This window comes from Diaporthe amygdali (assembly GCF_026229845.1).
Source record: "Diaporthe amygdali strain CAA958 chromosome Unknown NODE_27_length_698932_cov_65_101997, whole genome shotgun sequence".
Classification (NCBI taxonomy): Eukaryota; Fungi; Ascomycota; class Sordariomycetes; order Diaporthales; family Diaporthaceae; genus Diaporthe; species Diaporthe amygdali.
In genome coordinates, this window is record NW_026517047.1 from 245,019 (window position 1) to 262,860 (window position 17,842).

Consider the following 17,842-nt stretch of genomic DNA (forward strand, 5'->3'; position numbering starts at 1 on the left):
GGGTATCCTTTCATAATTTCATCACAGCAGCATCAGACATATAATGAGACCCTCCCCCACAGCGATACCCTCCATCTTGCTTGATCCAGGGGAACCCGACTGGGCACACCCCCATCGTTTCGAGCTTTTTCCGCGCCTCCTCCTCCTTCCGCCTGCGCTCCTCCTCCTCGAGCAATTTCCTGACGATCTGTTCCCTTGCCTCGTCCGAGGCAGTCCGCTGCGCCTTGAGGAGGTCCTGGTATTCCTGCTCTCGTTGCTCCTCGGCCTGCTTGTCCCTCTGGAGCTGCTCCCACACTTCGTCGCTGACCCCTGCGTCCCGTGTCGCCTCTCGTCTGGAGGGCTTCACAGCCTCATTGGGAAGCTTTTCTTTCTTCCTGGGCTCTTCTCCCTCTTCTGGTGCAGTTGGTTCATGGCTTGTGAAAGACTGTTTGGTGGTGGTCTTGGTCTTGAACCCGGGCGCAGCAGGAGACGGTGGCATTTGGGAAAGGATTTGGTCAAGCCCCTGCAATGCAGGCGATGATCTGCTGTTCTCCACGCTCCTGCTCGCACGCTCGTGGAGCATCTTCGTCAGCTCCGCCTCAATGATGTCTCCGCGGACGGTCAAGTGGCCCTTCGCAATACCTTGCTTGTCTTGGATGACGCCACTGAATATACTTTTGGCAACAGTCTTGACATCACGGGCACTCGCCCAGCTATCCTGCTTGGCTAGCTCGGAGAATAAGTGATTCAACTTGGCTCCCAGAGGCTGCTCCAGCGTCTGGAGCACGGAAACGTCGAGGTTGACTTTCTTCTTTGACATTGGGCCCGCCAGACGGCTCTTGTGCGACATCAGTGCCTGCAGGAGCAGTTTTACACACTCGTCTGGACGCAAAGTCCGGAAGTCGATGACCTCAGGGAAACGAGAAGTAAGCCCGGGGTTAGTCGTCATGAGGCGATTAATATCATTCTCGTAGCCCGCAAGAATAATGATCAGCTTCTTGGCATATTTCTCCTTTGTCGTCGCGTCGACTAGCTCGTCCATGGCTTCTTTGGCAAAGTGGCCCTCGCTTAGGCGATACGCCTCGTCGATGAAGAGGACCTTGCCCAGCGCTGTGTCCAATTTCGCCTGCACTTTGGGTCCCGTCTGACCAACGAACTGACCGATGAGATCGGTCGCCGAGCACTCCACGACCTCGGCCGTGGCGAGGAATCCCATGTCGTAAAATACTTTGCCCATCTTATTCGCTGTTGTTGTCTTGCCGGTACCTGGGGGCCCACGGAAAAGGAAATTAAAGGGTATATCTTCCCTTGGGTCCAGGTCCAAGGACTTCATTGTTTTAACTGTCTCTTGGTAGGCCTGCAACTTCGCGATGACGTCCTCTTGACCAACAGTCCCCTCGAATAGTTTGGAAACGTTGGTTTCAGCTCTCTCAGCACGATCAAAATTCTCATCGAAATCCAGCGCCTCGAGGGTAGAGGTGGAGGTGGTTTCCTTGCGTGACAACCTCGCCTGATGTCTTGCCTTCGCTGCATCAAGCATAATATCTATCTCGCCAGCATTGCCAAAATTTGGCCGGTTTCTTGCACGACTGAGAACTTCCATTGCCACCCGCTTGGCTTGATCTGTGGCAGTATAGCCCTGCTGCTTCAGCTTCAGATTTAGAATCTGGAGCAGGGCATTGTCGTCGAAGTCCTCAAATTCGAAGGCCGAGGAGATGGGGAAACGCCGGCTGAGACCTGGGTTGACGTTCTGGAACATTGTGTTCATCTGATCTTTGTAACCGAGAAGCAACACACATCGATCATCTCCAGGGACACTTTGCACCTCGGCGACAATGGTGTCGATGACAGCTGACTTGTATGGGTCTGCAGTGGACCCCTGGCCACCATACAGCCCATATGCCTCGTCAATGACAAGAACCTTGCCCAAAGATGCAGCTAGTATGCCTTTTGTCTGTTTCTCTGATTCACCGAGGACGGAACCGACGAAGTCTGAAGGGTTCTTGACAATCACTAGACACCCTGTTAGTCATCCTATTCATTTCCAAAGATACTGCCATAGACAGAGATACTTACCCTCGCCCTTAGAGAGCAACCCTAGATCCACAAGAATAGCCCCGTACAGCTTGGCAACGGTTGTCTTTCCTGTGCCAGGATTGCCGAAGAACACACGGTTCAATGAGTATTCGATGGGTGGCTGCTCATCTAGCTCCCTGGTATAATTTTGCATGACACTGTCGACAAGGGACTTGACTGCTTCTTTGACGGCTGTGAGACCAAAGAGCCTCTGCAGTTTCTTCCATGCCTCGCTCTTTTTCAAGGCCTCCGTTGGCTCGGGGCCTATGACATCTTCTTTGGTGAACAAAAAGTCATCAGGCTTCTTGCCGTCGCGCCGCTCCTTCCTCAGCCTTGCGGCCTGGCGTGAGCTGACTGTGGCCAAGGTGTTCTCAACCGTCCGGGCATTACCGAAGCCATCTCGGCCTCGGCCACGGCCAATTCTTCTTGTCGCAATCCGGCAGTAGAGACCCCTTAAGCCGTCTTCGCATTTCATCCGACCTCCGTATTTCTGTTGCATCTTAAGCTCAAAGATGCGCAGCAGCTCCTCATCAGTGTAGTCGTCGAATTTCATCTCGATAGGAAACCTTGACGGCAGGCCGGGCTGCTCAGATGGTCAGCTACCTGGCATTTTTTCTCGACTGGTTCATTGAATCGGGGTGTGGTGGCACTCACATTGTGTGCGTAGAAGCTCTCCATTTGCTTGTTGTAGCCAGCGAGCACGAAAACCACCTTGCCATTTAAATTCTCGATCTCTGGCAAGAGGTAATCCAGGACTGCCCCGCCACCGAAGCTATTCCCGGATGTCAGCTGGTAGGCCTCGTCGATGAAAAGAACGCCGCCGCCGTCATTCAGGATCTCATCGATGATGTTCTTGCAGCCAGATACTCCTGCGTTGGCCAAACTAGCTCCAGTCTCTTCTTTGAAGCAGCTCCCCGGGATGACGCCGAGCGAGGTGAGAAATTGAGCATAGAGTCGAGCAACAGTGGTTTTCCCTAATGAAAGAGCATTAGCTATGGTATGAAAGCGATTTTGAAAGTGACTGAATGTAAACAACATTGAGCAGCATCCAAGCACAAAAACAACCCCTTTCTAAAATAAAATGAAGCTTGCGTCTATACATACCTGTTCCAGGATTACCCAACATGGAACAGCCGAAGCGTTCCTTGCTAAGTGAGATATCTTGCCGAATCGCTGTGTCAACCCTCGACTTCACGGACAAAAATCTCGACTTCACGTCTTCGAGCCCGATCATGCCCATCATTTTGTCTAAGGGCTCGCTCTTGGCCCCTTCGAGCTGCTTGAGGTATTTCCATTCTTGTTCCGGGCCCTCCGGGAGGCCTTCCAGACTGTCGGCAGAGTCTGCATCAGTCGGGGGAGTCGGAGGGTCGAATACAGGAAATGAGCCCGGCATATTCTGCTTATTCTGTGGCTTTGGAGCCTTGAGGATCCGTTCTGCAGTGTCCTTCAGCGCTGCAAGGTCGGCACGCTGCTGGGCCAGCGTCCTCTGCTGTTCTTCTTCGTCATTGCGGTATCTGACCATGCGCCGCTCGTGATCGATCTCGTCTTGGATTTCTTCAAGTTCCTTCTTGTATGCTGCCTCGCGAGCCTGTCTGTCAGCCTCGAGCTTCAGGTCTCTCTTTATCCTCCGCTCTGTTTCCAGATCCTCTTTTGCACACGTTCGGCACTTGTCATTGCGCATATGACATGGCATCTTAAGTTTGTGACCCCTGTCGCAGACCCTGTCCACCTTGTGCGGGCATGGCATCTGGGAATGGTCATCCACTCGGTGACAGCGCAAGATGCAGTTGTGTAGTCCGCAATTGAGAGGAGCATCACTGAATTGAATTATCAGCGAAATGAATCACGTCGAGTATGTGGATCGTATCACTCACCATGCCTCGGTACACCCGCCATCCGGGCAGCACTTGTCAAAGTCATCTGGTTCCTTGAGAAGAAACTTCCTGTCAGGATGCTTCTCGCACTTGACCGGCAGCCCGTCATGAAGATGGTTCTTTGCCCTCATCAGATCAAAGAAGGGGTTCCATGTATCTGTTCCCTTCTTGCTGTGCATGTAAGTTTCCATGTTGCCAAACATGATGAGGCAATTCCGTGCTCGGGACAGAAGAACGTTCAGCCGCTCGCGTGCTGCGAGGAAGCCGATGTCACCATTTGCATTGCTCCGGGTCAAGGAGACAATGACAATGTCGGCCTCTTCGCCTTGGTAGTTATCTTTGAAAATTAGTTGTGGACTATTGCTTGTGTTCATTTCATGGCTTACCGATTGTCGATATACGAAGTGGTGACTTGTTGACCTTGGCAGCTGCCTTGGTCAACAAACCCGCTTGGATGAGCTCATGAGAGTCCAAGTCACTCAGCAATGGGTCAACATCATCCATGAGCATGTCTCTCACGAGTCGGAGCTGACCGAGATAGGGCGTGAGAACAACCATGTTCTTCGTAGTGTAACCCTGCTGCGCCAAGAATCTCACCGTTTTCAAAACCATCCTTGCTTCGAAGTCGTTTTCTTTGCTGGACTTGGAGTCCTGGTCGCGGCGATCGCCGATCTTATCGTTCTGCAACTCAGGGTAGTTGTGATTTACGAAGATGACACGGCCCTCGAGTCCACGTATGGGCTCACGGGCTGACGTCTTCGGACCGTTCTCTAGGTCTGGATATGTGAGCTCTTTGACAAGGTGTGATATGTCCGGATGCATGCGGTGTTGCTTCCGCAGGGTTGTATGCGGATGTCCCTGCAGAATCAGTCGCTCGAACAGGGAGCGGTTCAAGTCATAGCCCTCTCCCTTCTCAACTGTCAGTTGGTAGTTGTTGATTTTGGGTCGCAGCTGCTTGTGATCTCCAATCTGAATGAGCTGTTTGACGGATGGAGTCAAGGCAGTGAGAATGTGGCTCTCCTGGATCTCACCGGCCTCTTCCACTAACACAACGTCTGGCTGCGCAGAAGTGATGAGCTTTGTGTATTTGGCGGCAGCGGTGGTTGTGCAGCCAATTATACGCTTGGAACGTAAAATTGAGACGTCTTTCTCTTTGAAATGGGTGTCCATGCGCCGTTGTATGAGATCGTACTGCCTAGCGAGTTCTTGAACACGTTCAGCCTTCTCCCGGAGAATGGCCGAGAACCATTTCCCAATGTATTTCAATCGCGAAAGGGGTGCAACATTCCACACGCTCGGGTGATTCTTGAGAGCATGGAGCGTAAATATACCAGGCCCTTGACCGCATCTCCAACATTGGTATAGATAATCCTCAGCAATAGCCTTCCCCTTCTTTCCGACTTTCTTGTAACCATCGGTGTCAGATGGTACGATGAAAGCCTCGAAGAAGTGTGAATCGTCCTCAGAGAATTCGAGATAGTTCAGAATGTCATGGAATGTGGGACGGCACTGGATGTAACTTCTGAAGGCTTCGCGTAATCTCATGCTCCGTAAGGCAGCTTCTGCCTTCAGACTGTCAATAACACGCCACGCGTCTTTGGTACGGCGATAGTCGGACTTTTGCTTGGAGAGAAGCAAAGAAGCAGTCCTTGGTGTGAATTTGGAACCCAATCGGACCATGGCCTCTCCTTCGATGCCAAGATCGAGCAGATCTTCAAGAAATTGGTCCAGGGCGTGGTTGGTGTACGTGATGACAAGGATCTTGAAGTCTGTTCTTTGGATGATGAAATGCATTGCAAGGGCACCTATGAACGACTTTCCAGTACCTAACTCAATTAGTCCTGAAGCCTGCCAACCGGAGCAAGGGGCTACAATGCATGAATGTAGGAAAGTCGTCGGAATTAGAGTCTTGGTGCAGTGATGTGACCTGGGATAAAGAGAAGAAACATCAAATGAGCTTAGCAACGAACCTGGAGGCCCCTGGATAACGCTGGCCTTCCTAGACAGAGCGCTTTTCAAGGAATGACGTTGAGAGTAATCCAATTGGAATTTCTTATCGACGCGGCCGTTTTTAATCAATACTTCCACGTTGCTCGAAGCGAGACGCTCTATGATCATCCGTATGGCTGAACGTGGCACGAAGTCATCCGTGGCATCCGAGGGATCTAGCAATTGGTCTTGTAGAGGGAGTTCCTTCATGTCCTTGAGGCGCTCCAACACCGGTTCGTACGCAAATACGGGCGTATCTACCAGGGTGAACATGACGTCCTGGGTGTTCTTCAACGCCAAGAGGGCTCTTTTCAAGGCCTCGTCGTTTGTGAACTGCAGGATGACCACCGGGGGAGATTTGAGCAGACTGTCGATGTCGCGGTCAACAAAAGCGAAGCCGAAGATCTCCTGTCCTTGGTACAGGGCGCCGAATGCTTGGTGCCGCAGGTAGCTTTTGTTGTCCTCGAGCCACTTTTTCCGAGCACTTGGCTGCTTTTTTCCAAGCTCCTCCAGACCTGCACCGCATCCAAGCGCGATGGAACACTTCTTTCGTGTCTTGTCGTCTCCCAAATCCAGATATATCGGCCAGAGTTTGCGGAGAGTCAGAGCAGATCTCCGCCCACTTTTCCGGCCTTGTGCAATCTGCCAGTCACTCCTCAGCTCCCCGAGAAGGTCTTCTCGAGTCAACCGGTAAGTGTTGTCCAAGTGGACTGCGGCTCGCTCCAACATGTCCGTCTCGAAGACCTCCTTTGCGCGACGGTAGAACGGCCTCTCAGCTGAGAGGAACTCGTCCGTGGTCGGATAGACGGCGACTTTTCTGAAGTCCTCGAAGTCGTTGTCATGTCTACCACCTGGGGCATAACCATCAACAGACTTGCTATTGGGAGAAGTTCGGAGTTGCAGGAGGCGCTGAATCCTATAGCCTATCTTTCGGGTCTCGGGGCAGGATGACTCGGTGAACTTTCCGCTCTGGGCCAGGGGCGTGATATCGGCGAGAACATCCACTTCTGCAGTCTCAGGTAATGACAAGAGTTCAAGACAGAACCAAGAAAAGACCCGGAACGCTTCGTCATCGAGAGCACCGCCCCGAGCAGCAATGAGGAGCTCGTTCCAGAAGGTTGCCGGCTTGGCAAAGACCACCAGGGCCCGTTGGAGAATTTGGCCGTCGGCGAGCATGCTCAAATTCTCATCGATCAGGTACGCGAGGAAATGCAGCGTTTGTTCCTGCATGAAAGTGACCGACAGGTCCAGGCGAGCGGCCAGTTGCAGAGCATTCATGCCATATTTGCTGGCAATGATGGCCTCCATGCATGAGCTCGGCGCTTCTTGAGCCCGCGCAGCCTCAAAGAACAGTTTCGCATCGTTGGCAGATTGTATTTTCCGATTTCCATTGAGGATCTTGCGAAATAGACTAGCGAGTCGGCCAGCTCTGGCAGTATCGGTCGTGACCTGGCTGGCAAGTGACATCTTTGATGTGAAGAAACTCTGAGATTGGCCTTAGAAAATGAAGAAAGGTCATACTGGAAATCGGTAGAGGAGCAGAAGAATGATGGTTGAGGGAGACGATTTAAATATTGGTGATGTACTAAGGCAAGGGGTTCTGGGGGGTGGGGGTCTAAGCCATTCGTGAACATTGGGCCAACGGATCGTGAGGCGATCTCGTTAACAAAATTGAAGACATCAGAGCCTTACTGAAAGCCTGAAATTCCTGTAATACCTGTATGAGTTGGTCCTGGAATGGGGTAGATGGTGGCAGCACACCATTCGTTGAACACATCGACCCGTTGGTGAGACGGTAGGCCTCCCGCATTGCCAAATCATGGGGCTTCAGCATGAGGCCTACCGACCAGCCGCCTCTCCGCAGGAGTTGATTCGCCTGATTTTCTTTCGGAGGGCCTCCAACATTTGAGATGCAAAGACGAACGAATACCATTTCTAAGAATCGTCCTGCTGTGTAATTAACATGGACTACGCGTCGCTGCCTGCTTGCGGGGCCAAACAGACAGCAAGGCAGAATTGCAGAATGTTGGTTAATCAAGGCTGTGCGCGAATTTGGCATACACGAGAAAAATGAAAGCAATGATGCAGGATACAGGGCCCGTAGCCAACTGATTAAAAATAGGCGAGCGTCGAGGAAGTCTTATTCAGGCCATATGAGGACAGCCTGCATTGATGGTGTATATAAACTATGCGTCAGAGCCTGACACCAACACTGATTCCTTTCTTTCCTTTCATCTTGACTCGAACTTGTGCAACGGCATCTAAAGATATTCCGCAAACAACAACTTGACCACACAAGCCGCAAAGTAAGTCAGTGATGTTGAGCTCCAGTGAGTTTTCTGGCAACAGGTCCTGGCAAGGCAATGGGAGTGGACGTGGACGAGGAGGGCTTGGAGGCATGAGAGGCTCTTTCCAAGGCTATTATGGTAGACCTGGGCGCGGAGGTCTTGTGAAGGGTAAATCCCCACAGACTTCCAGTCCTGAACCTGCTCTGGGGAGCCTTCTCTCCACGCTCAGCCAGACTGACTTCAACACGACCGCGGGGAAATATGAGTCGGACTCATCCATCACAGACTGCGTGACTGTGACTTCGTACAATTGGCTGGACAGAGCAGAGCCGACCATTGCTGTCCCGGGTAAGCCCCCCGACTCGCCTGACCCATGCCTGACTGACAGAAATAGGCAAACCTGCAAAGTGGACACCACTTGTTGCACCACGGCAGCTCAAGCCTGATGACGGGCAATACTTCCGTGATCCCAACGCGGCTCATCACCCGAAGCATCCCATGGAGCCCATGATCCTTGCCGTATTGGCTCAGAGTACCCATGACGCCATTGAGGATGATGTCGTTGCCTGCGGTAGCACTCTTGGAAACTTGCTGCGGTTCATCCGCGGGGAGGACAAGCAATTCAGGATCCTGGTGGAGCTTGTTGAAGGGGCCGTATTCTTCATTCGCAGGGAGAACACGCCGCGAGAGCTTATACCGGATGTCAAAGGATATGGTCACTCGTTTCCAGAGGCTTACACAACGTGGGATGCTGATGTGAAGGGGTCTGTGTCACATCAGCGAATCATCTCATACCGATTCGGTGATCTGAGATTCCTGATGAGATTTGAGGGGGACGGCTACATTCAAGCTGGAGGCGAAGACAAGAAGACCAGCCAGTATAGGCCATCTGAACTCACTGATGTGATCGCCAAGGATGCAGTCGACGGGTTGACGGCGGCACTCGACCAGAGCCGCATGACTGCTGCTGCGCCATCTGCTGGCTCAGAATTGACGGTGTCCTCTTCTGGGAAATTGGTCAACCAGGAGTGTGTCTTTGATCTAAAGACTCGGTCTATCCGGAGGAAGGAGGTGGCCTCCTTCGAAGATACCTTTGCCGAGCAGCTCCCTCGATTGTGGGTGGCACAGATACCCCAGTTCATCCTGGCATATCACGACCGAGGAACCTTCGAGGATATCACCGTGAAGGACACGCGGAAGGATGTCAAGGCCTGGGAGAGGCAACAAGTTGACGTTCTGTCGCGCCTTGCTGCCCTCATCCATCACATCATCGACCTCGTCAAGTCAAGGCCCGATGGAAAGCTGGAGCTCCGTCATGTAACGGTAGGAACACTTGAGGTTCGTGAGCAGCTGGCAGATGCCGGCGACGCGCTGTCCGACGCGGTGAGGGATTTGTGGGCAAAGGAAAGGGGTACGACTGATGGCGTAAGCAGTGAGAGAAAAGACGTTGACGGTGGAGAGCACCGCGATTATGAGGAAGAACCTGAGTACAACAAAGATGCATTTGACTGGGATGATAGGTCGGAGCCGGACTTCACCGCATGCTCTGCTGACCATTGTGGATACTGTGGACGATGTTCCTATTGAAGCAGGACTGGACTCAAGATTATACGTGGGCTCGAGTCTGGTAGGAAGGAAGAGGAGTCTTTCACTGTATGTCGGACTGAGTCGACGGTATGAGGTTGCTGGTGCACCTACCAAGCTTCCCCCTCCTTCCTCATGAGCATCTGCTGCCGACAGCTGGCCCTCAGCTGCTAGGAGGAGGTTGCCAGCCGTTCATTGCTGCCAGTAGGGACCACTTAGATAGACTGAGAACCACTTTCCTTCTGCTCGTCAGCCAGTATTCACCCGTTGCATTGCGCACCAAGCTGCTGGTGCAAGGACCTGAACGACAGACGGACTCTGAAACTGACGTCCACTAATCTCTGGCACACGAGGATACCAGTGGGCATCAATGCCTCGCACCTGGCCACGATGTACAGTATCCCAACATCCTTCTGTGCACCTCTTCATCATCGACGGCAGCAGAAGCTGCTGCGCCGCTCCAGAACCTTGGATCATCGCAGTTGGCGTCAGCCATGGAACCGAATTTCAAGCCAGGATGTTCGTGGAACAACTTCGAGACACCAGTCATGCTGTGACCCTCCTTGAGTTCAAGCAGACCTGCCAGTCTCACCTGGGGTATGCGAAGATTCAGGCGGGAGCATCCAACGGGCGAGATGGCTGCTGTCAGCAACACCTTGACGAGCTAGCAGAGAGTTGGAGATGCCCTGTGTTACTGTGATGAGAGGAAATACCACCTTGTAAGAGGCAGCACCTGATAAGGGGTAACATTGCCATTCGTCTGGCCGACCCTAACTGACAAGGCCACAGAGCATGGACTCTTGCTAATCAAGAAGGTGCTGGGGGGAAAGCACAATCTTGATAGCACTCTGAGGCGGTGAAGACGTATGCTAGGCTTGGCTACCACGGATTGCTGCATTTGGACCGAGCCCGAGAAGCTGGGGCTGGTAGATGTGTGTCCGTCCTATGCCTGCTCTGCTGTGGCAACCAGACAGCCAGGCCTGCCAGGTCGTACTGGTGCTGAGTCGTCATGCGATTGTTGCATTCAGCATCAACCTGCCGAGATCGAATTTGCAGCCAAATAGGAGAGGAGAAGTCTTGGGATCACAGCATTTATATGCACGTCTGCAGCCAGTCAGCCAGTCAACTTTTTCCGGGCCGCGCCGTATCCAGAAACGGCCATCATTGGGACTGAGCCCTGATGTGGTTGACCCCAGACCCCGCGTCTCAACCCCACTGTCAATTCACTGCCCTACGCACCAGGTACTTTGAGAGTGAAAACAAGTATCGAACAAGCTGCCAGTCAGAATGCCCAGAGACTGTGATAGTCATCTTGCTACCTATCATGGCATCTCCCTCATCAGTTCCCACAATTTTGTTTGGGGCTCGGTCTATCTGTTTGTCGGTCTCTCTCCCCCTAGACGCGAGTTACAGTGAGGGTCATTGCGTCGAAGCCAATTTACCGGATCGCCCGACAGGTTGGGGGGCATTTCAGCCAAAACTACTACGTACACGCGAGATACGTACAGGTACCGTGCATTGAGCGTGGGGGGACGGCCGTTTTCACCTGTCGTGGATGCATTGGCCAATGCAACGAGCACGCGACATCCGAGCTATGGCTGGATAAATGCTCACTCGAAGAGGGTGTCACCAGAAAGAAACCTTGTCTTCGGATATGCCAGGATGCCCAGTGACGCTTGTTGATCACCAACATTCAAGATCATTTCAGCAATATGCACAGTACATAGATGCGCATCTCGCAAACCAAGAACAAGTCGACTGGCAGTCCAACAGCTCTCAGACTTCGAGCCGCTCCAAGCGTAAGCTGCGTCACCGGCGACTCCACAGATCAAATGGTGTCAATCGGCCGCTCTCCGATTCGGTGGATCGACCATTGCGGAGCGTCGCGAAGCGATGAGATGCGATGTTCTGCATTTATATCTTTCCATCTTATCGATAAATAGGGGACCATTGCATTGGGATTTTATCCAGGGACTCCTTTCTCACTCGTCTGCCAGTGCACATACCTCCAGGCTGTGATGTGATGGATGTTGCTGGTCCATGCTGGTTGCAGACAGCCAAACCCATCCACTTTCCGGAGCCACCCATCACAGGCGCATTCATCCGCCATTCTCCATCAGCCTCGGGCGCCAATCTTGGCTGATTCTGACTACCATATCTGACGTTGAATTTGGGTTGCAGAAATACAAGGCAAGGCATTGGTCGCCTCCACTGACTCGGCTCCGATCCATTACGTGACAAGAATTCAACCCTCTATGCGGTTGCCGGCACCATCCTTTCCCTTTACCTAATGGCCACTCCCCTTCCGGCATTTCCTCGCACCCCATCGCCGTCGGTGTCACTGGTATCCTCGACATGCCATGTGCCGCCTGCAGTATCGCGCCTGCTAGCTTCAGCCGCATGGCGCCCTCCTGTCCGCACTGCCAACGCACGCAAAACAGTTGCCTCCGCGCGCCTCGCTTGCTGTTAGCGACCCCGGCCCCGACCGAGTTCCCTCGACTTTGATGTCCGACGCGGCCCCAGCCGGCTTCCGAACATTTGCAATTGTCATTATGAATTTCATTCATGATAAAGGTCACGCTTTTGGCTGCCCGTTATCTTTCCGCATCATATCGCAACGTTTTGGTCTTGGTAAATGCTGACCGACATGAAACATCACCATCGCCCCGAGTCTGTTCAAGATGAGGTCGATCATCGGGTCCAATGCCACAGACCCCAATGACCACACCTCAGCTAACGACCGCCTTTCCTTTCAAGCAGAGACGGGGCTAGTTTGGCGGGGCCCCGGCACAACGCGACATGGATGAAGTCAGTGTCTTTTTTTGCCTCGGGCTCGTGCGACTGACTCTGCACAGCCTGGCCAGTCTGTCTCATTACATTGCCAGCAGCATAGTTTGCTCAGCAAGGGGAAGACTGGCCTTCTAGTTCACCAGCAAGTACTGTATCACAAGCTTTTCTTGCCCTGGACCGTTGGATCTCCCAGATCCGTACGTAGCACCCAAGGTCTTGCCTTGTTCCTCCTGGTACACTTGTGAACCCGAAATTCCCGGGGTTCGTGAGACGGGAAGCATATCTCACCTCTTCTTTGACTACCGCACCGTCACTCTCACATGTTTTCTTACTTTTCCCAAAAACACCCTCCATTTTCCCTGTTTCAACCAGCTGCACGTCACATTCTTCGTTCACCTCTGCATACTCTTGCGCGCCTTATCGCCGGCACAGGAGAAAGAGACGCGGGCACAAGATCATAGGCTACCGTTCGCCCAGAGGAGCTATGCTTGACGGAAATAATTCTCAATACAAATGACACAGATAAGCCAAGCTTATCTAATCCTGGTTTCGATCATCACCTAGGAACCCCTAGCCCTCGAGGTCTGGTCCATCATTTGGCGCACTTCAGGTCCTCTCTACACGAAGTTTCCACGAGGGCTCGCTCTCATTTTTTACCAAGTTGATGCCCGCGGAGCTGTTTTTGTTGATAAGGTTGAACGGGTGGCTTGTTCCTGCAGCCTAGCAGCTCACATACCACGGCACTTGTCCATTCTCGATACCCACAAGATATCGCAGTCCACGGACAGGGCGGTATAGCCGGGGCACTGTATAGCAACCCGCATCTTGTGCGCCCATTGTACTGGACGTGCGTATCGTCAGCACGATAAGCTGCTGGGTACCTGACTTTGTCTGGAATTATATACATCCCCGCGGCCGTTGTCACTCAGTATCCATCCCATCCCATCCCCTGGACACCCTTATCTCCGGGCCCCTTATCAGACATCGTCACCAGAACCTTTGCCACCACGGTACCCCATTACGCTGTTCTTCTGGCTGGGGGACTAGCTAGCTACGGCTCCTCTTTGGCTGTCATATCTCGCTGACAGCACCCTGCCAGCCTGACTTGCCTAAGCTGGCCTGGCCTGGCGAATTACATCACACCACCTGCAACCAAAACAACACCCCCCAAGGGCTATCTGGGAGATATCAGCACAGCGGCACTGTAACTGTGCGACGAGGACCCCCAATCTGTGTCTTGGTGCCCGCCGCCAACAAGCCTGTAAGACGGGACTCACATACTCACGCGGTGATAAGCGGATCTTTCTGAGCCCCGTGTCTCGACATACCCTGGGCAAGGTAATCGCTCACACCTGCTGCCGGGCCCAGGTCGAAGCGCGGTATTTGTGGCTGCCGGCCTTGTTTCTCCCTCTCGACCTTCAATATGTCGATACCAAGCGCCATCTCCCGGACGGCTCCCATAGCCATTGCACCCAAACCCACACGCTTCTCGACGAATGGCCGTCCTGGCAACATCCACACTGACACATATTCTGGAAGCTTCAATAACAGCGGCTTCGACACACCGGATTCCTTTGGATCTCCGTCGACAGGGATTCCCGCCTGGCCTTGTGAGGCCTGTCAATTAGGCCGAATCAAATGCGTGATGAGCGACGACGACGACGCTTGCATCTCCTGTCGAACCCGGGCCACCGAGTGTTCGTTGGTTGGGAGCCCTCCTCCTCGGAAACGCAAATTGCATGGCGATCATACTGAGAGCAGGAGCAAAAGAGGGTCAGTGACTTCACCCACACTCCAAAGACATTCCACATGCCCTGTGCCCTACCAGTTTTCGCGGGCCGCAGCGCATTGCAAGCCTTATCAGCGTTTTTGAACGCCTTTGCTGGGATCAGGCCCCTTCTCCCATATGTGATCACAAATCGACTGACATTTGATTGGCCCCAATCTAGCTCACCTGGAAGGTATGATAACAGGAGTGGGCGACAACAACACTCCAGCTTGTCCAGCACTGCCGCAAGTAATTCTTTCATCGAAGAGATGGCCAACTTCGGGGGGCCAACTCTTCTCAAACGCAGTCTTGGGCTGCAAGAGGACCGTTACAGCCAGTATGTCGGGCCCACAACGGACTTTGAGCCGTCATTGATCAACCTCTCTACCTTTGACCCCCATGATGAAAGCCTCTTATCACGAGGAACCCTTCGGAAGGTCAGTGACGATGATACCTTCTTGCTCCTGCCCGACAAGAACACGCCAGGGTACGAGCACATCTACGAGGATATCGACGAGATTGAGAGCCTTGTTGCGCCTCACGGAAAGAAGCTCGTGGACCTTTACTTTCGCATCATCCATCCTGCCTACCCAATCATCCAGAAGAATGTCTTTTACGAAAAGTACGAGCGCTCACCCAAGGAGTTTTCGCCGCCGCTACTTGCCGCCATGTACATTCTAGCCATCAACTGGTGGGACCAGGACGACGACCTATCGCCTCTGCCCCGGCCTAATGTCAGGCGGTTGGAGAGGCTCGTCCGCACAACCCTCGCGGACGCAATGTACCGACCGAAGCTGTCAACTGTTCAAGCTGGGCTACTACTCTCGCAAAGACCCGAGGGTGATCAGTGGGCACCAACAGCACAACTGATTGCCATTGCACAGGAACTTGGGTTGCACCTCGACTGCTCGCACTGGAAGATACCTCTGTGGGAACGGGGTCTGAGGAAACGACTTGCTTGGGGCCTGTACATGCAAGATAAATGGGGCGCATTAATACACGGGCGGCCTTCGCACATCCTGGCATCTCAGTGGGCAGTCCAGCTCCTGGGGCCGAACGACTTTCCTGACGTGGAGTGGGAAGAAGACGACGCGGACGGGAGGGACGACATTGACAAGGGCCGTACGCTCTTCTCGCAGATGGTCCAGCTAACGCAGATCATGAGCGAGATACTCGAGACCTTCTACACCCTGCAAGCGATGCAGAATGTCAACAACGCCGGGGCACAGGGGACCCACCTCGTGCTGTCGCTCGCAAAACCGATTCAGCTGAAGCTCAAGGAGTGGTACGCGGCGCTCCCGGCAGCGATACGGATGGACTCGACGTACCAGACCCCCGTTGCCAACGCAAACTCCAACCGCCTCTCCAGTATCGGGTACTTGCATTTGGCCTACTTTGCCACCGAAATCACCCTCCACCGGCGCATAGTCAGGTCCTTGGCGCAGACGCACCCGGCGCCTACGTCGAGCGACTCAGGCACGCCGCCCGGGACAGCGTCGTCGGCCGCGTCGGCCAACGACAGCTACATCCTGCACATCTGCCGCAACGCGGCCAAGGCGCGGCTGATCTCGGCCATGGACTTTGTCAACCGGCTGACGCCGTCGCACCTGCGCGCGTTCTGGTACTTCGCGTCCAAGACCAACTTCGCCCTCATCGGCACCTTCGGCTCGCTGCTGTGGGCCACCAGCCCCGGCCGCGAGGAGGCTGAGTGGTACCGCCGCCGCCTGGGCGAGTACCGCTGGACGCTATCAGTGTCGTCCAAGCCCGGCGAGGGCCGCGGCTTGACCGAGTTCGCCATGGGCATGCTCGACATCTCCACCGGCCTGCTCAAGAAGCTCCCCGAGAAGCCCGCCACCATGAGCCGCTCCGGCAGCCTGACGGGGCTGGCGGGCGCCACGGGCGGCAGGCGCACGAGCCTGCTCGCACTGGGCGGAGGTGGCGGAGCGGGAATGAGCATGGGTGGTGTTGGGTCTGGCAGCTACATCGTTTCTGGCTCCGGCGCAGACAGTGGCCTGATGGACCTTGACACGAGTGGCGGTAGCGGCGCGCCCAGCGGGATGCACTCGCCGCGCAGCCAGGGCGATGACGCGGACAGGAGCGACGACAGCGGGAGTTCCGACGAGGCCATGGGATACAGCGGCGGATTCGCGCCCACGGCGGGAATGGCGACAAGCATGGCGGACTAAAGTGCTTGTGATCAGGATCAGGATTCGGATCGGGTTGGTCCCGGCTGGAAAATATTCACGATGAGGACGACTGCATCCAGTAAATGGAACTAGCACACCAAAAAAGAAAAGCCTGGAGAGCTTTGGAGGATGGAGGCCAGACGCATTTCATTTAAAACACGGTTGTGTTGATCCATCTCCCCATGTAGGGGTTGGGCGGCCCATGAGCCGCGCTCAAGCCACCCTCACGACATATGGCGTGCTCAAGGTGTGTCCTGCCTCACCACCCACCGTGTATGGTTGGGGTATGCGGGCGGTTATGTACGGCCCCCAAAACAGAGGTGTTATACATAATAAAACAACCTGGCTGCGCGAATGGAAGTTGCTTTTAAGTAACAGGAATGGTGCGATGCCGCGGGTTGCTGGCGTCGTCTGACTCCATCCCTTCACCTTTATACACCTGTACATATCAGGTCATGGAAGCATGGGGGCTTGGGCTGGACATACATATGTGTGTGTGGTTATTGGCTTATTATGGGACTGTTTATGCTGTAGATGATTGATGGGTTGGACGATTTCAAGCGAGGCATCTTCGGGGGGACGGGTTGGTTTTCCTCTTCTCTCTCCTTCTTCTTCATTCTCTCTCTCTGCGTCGGTCTCGATCTTGCATTGGTAGCAGCTTTGTCGAAAATACCCCCCGCTATGTAGAGATGTCTGCAATTACATGATCATTTTCCCTGTACCGACTTCGTGTGATGTGGTTCACAATGGTGGGTGACCTCGAGAGTGCTTGATCCCTAGCGTCGTTGGGACATGAACGGGTGCGTGAGTCGATGCTGTTACCCTTGAGGTCGGGAGCAATGGCTGATGTGATGACTCGCTGGCGAATATGTTCCCAATTGCTGCACCGACACTCATCATCGCCATCCCCATGTCATTGGCTTCAATGTGGCCGTTGCCAGCTTGTATCATGTGCTACGTAGCACATTGATCGAACCCCCTGCAAGTCGGTCGTGGCACCTGTCTGACACGCAGAAGACCCACGCTTCAAATCGGCCGGACCGAGTTGCATAATTCCATTTCTCGGGCAAATGGCATATATGTCGTAAATCTGCCTTCTTCAGGTCTTTGACCACAGGCTCACCAGTTCGTCAATTCCCCGGGGGCGGTTTCACAGCAATGAAGGACTGTCTGTCACTTTAGAAAGCTTGTCATCCATCCAAAAAAAATAGAGACACACATGTGAGCTTTGCCTTCTTAGTCTACAGCGAGGGCTACGTAGCGCACTTCTGACAAGCGAATCTCCCTCAAGGTTCTCCCTTCGGCGGG

The 17,842-nt window shown here is 53.7% G+C and overlaps 4 protein-coding genes across 4 annotated transcripts; 2 read left to right on the forward strand and 2 right to left on the reverse strand.

Annotated features, from left to right (window-relative positions):
- Positions 1 to 10: 10 nt before the first annotated feature.
- On the reverse strand, positions 11 to 7,851 carry J7T55_000606 (aa family; the record flags this gene model as incomplete). Its single annotated transcript, XM_053131533.1, has 9 exons — positions 11 to 1,992; positions 2,056 to 2,638; positions 2,710 to 3,029; positions 3,160 to 3,702; positions 3,763 to 3,872; positions 3,930 to 4,266; positions 4,316 to 5,755; positions 5,900 to 7,403; positions 7,636 to 7,851. The coding sequence occupies 9 exons, from the start codon at positions 7,849 to 7,851 to the stop codon at positions 11 to 13; spliced, it is 7,035 nt and encodes a 2,344-aa protein (XP_052990337.1).
- A 465-nt stretch (positions 7,852 to 8,316) lies between these two features.
- On the forward strand, positions 8,317 to 10,347 carry J7T55_000607 (geranylgeranyl pyrophosphate synthetase; the record flags this gene model as incomplete). The annotated part of the gene is made up of 4 exons (XM_053131534.1): positions 8,317 to 8,554; positions 8,601 to 9,726; positions 9,799 to 9,859; positions 10,144 to 10,347. 4 exons carry the CDS (start codon positions 8,317 to 8,319, stop codon positions 10,345 to 10,347), a joined length of 1,629 nt encoding a protein of 542 aa, XP_052990338.1.
- Positions 10,348 to 13,186: 2,839 nt separating this feature from the next.
- Positions 13,187 to 14,330, reverse strand: J7T55_000608 (transcription factor TamA; the record flags this gene model as incomplete). The annotated part of the gene is made up of 4 exons (XM_053131536.1): positions 13,187 to 13,256; positions 13,317 to 13,421; positions 13,866 to 14,182; positions 14,235 to 14,330. 4 exons carry the CDS (start codon positions 14,328 to 14,330, stop codon positions 13,187 to 13,189), a joined length of 588 nt encoding a protein of 195 aa, XP_052990339.1.
- A 287-nt stretch (positions 14,331 to 14,617) lies between these two features.
- J7T55_000609 (uncharacterized protein) lies at positions 14,618 to 16,534 on the forward strand (the record flags this gene model as incomplete). The annotated part of the gene is made up of 1 exon (XM_053131537.1): positions 14,618 to 16,534. The coding sequence occupies one exon, from the start codon at positions 14,618 to 14,620 to the stop codon at positions 16,532 to 16,534; it is 1,917 nt and encodes a 638-aa protein (XP_052990340.1).
- Between the last annotated feature and the right edge of the window lie 1,308 nt (positions 16,535 to 17,842).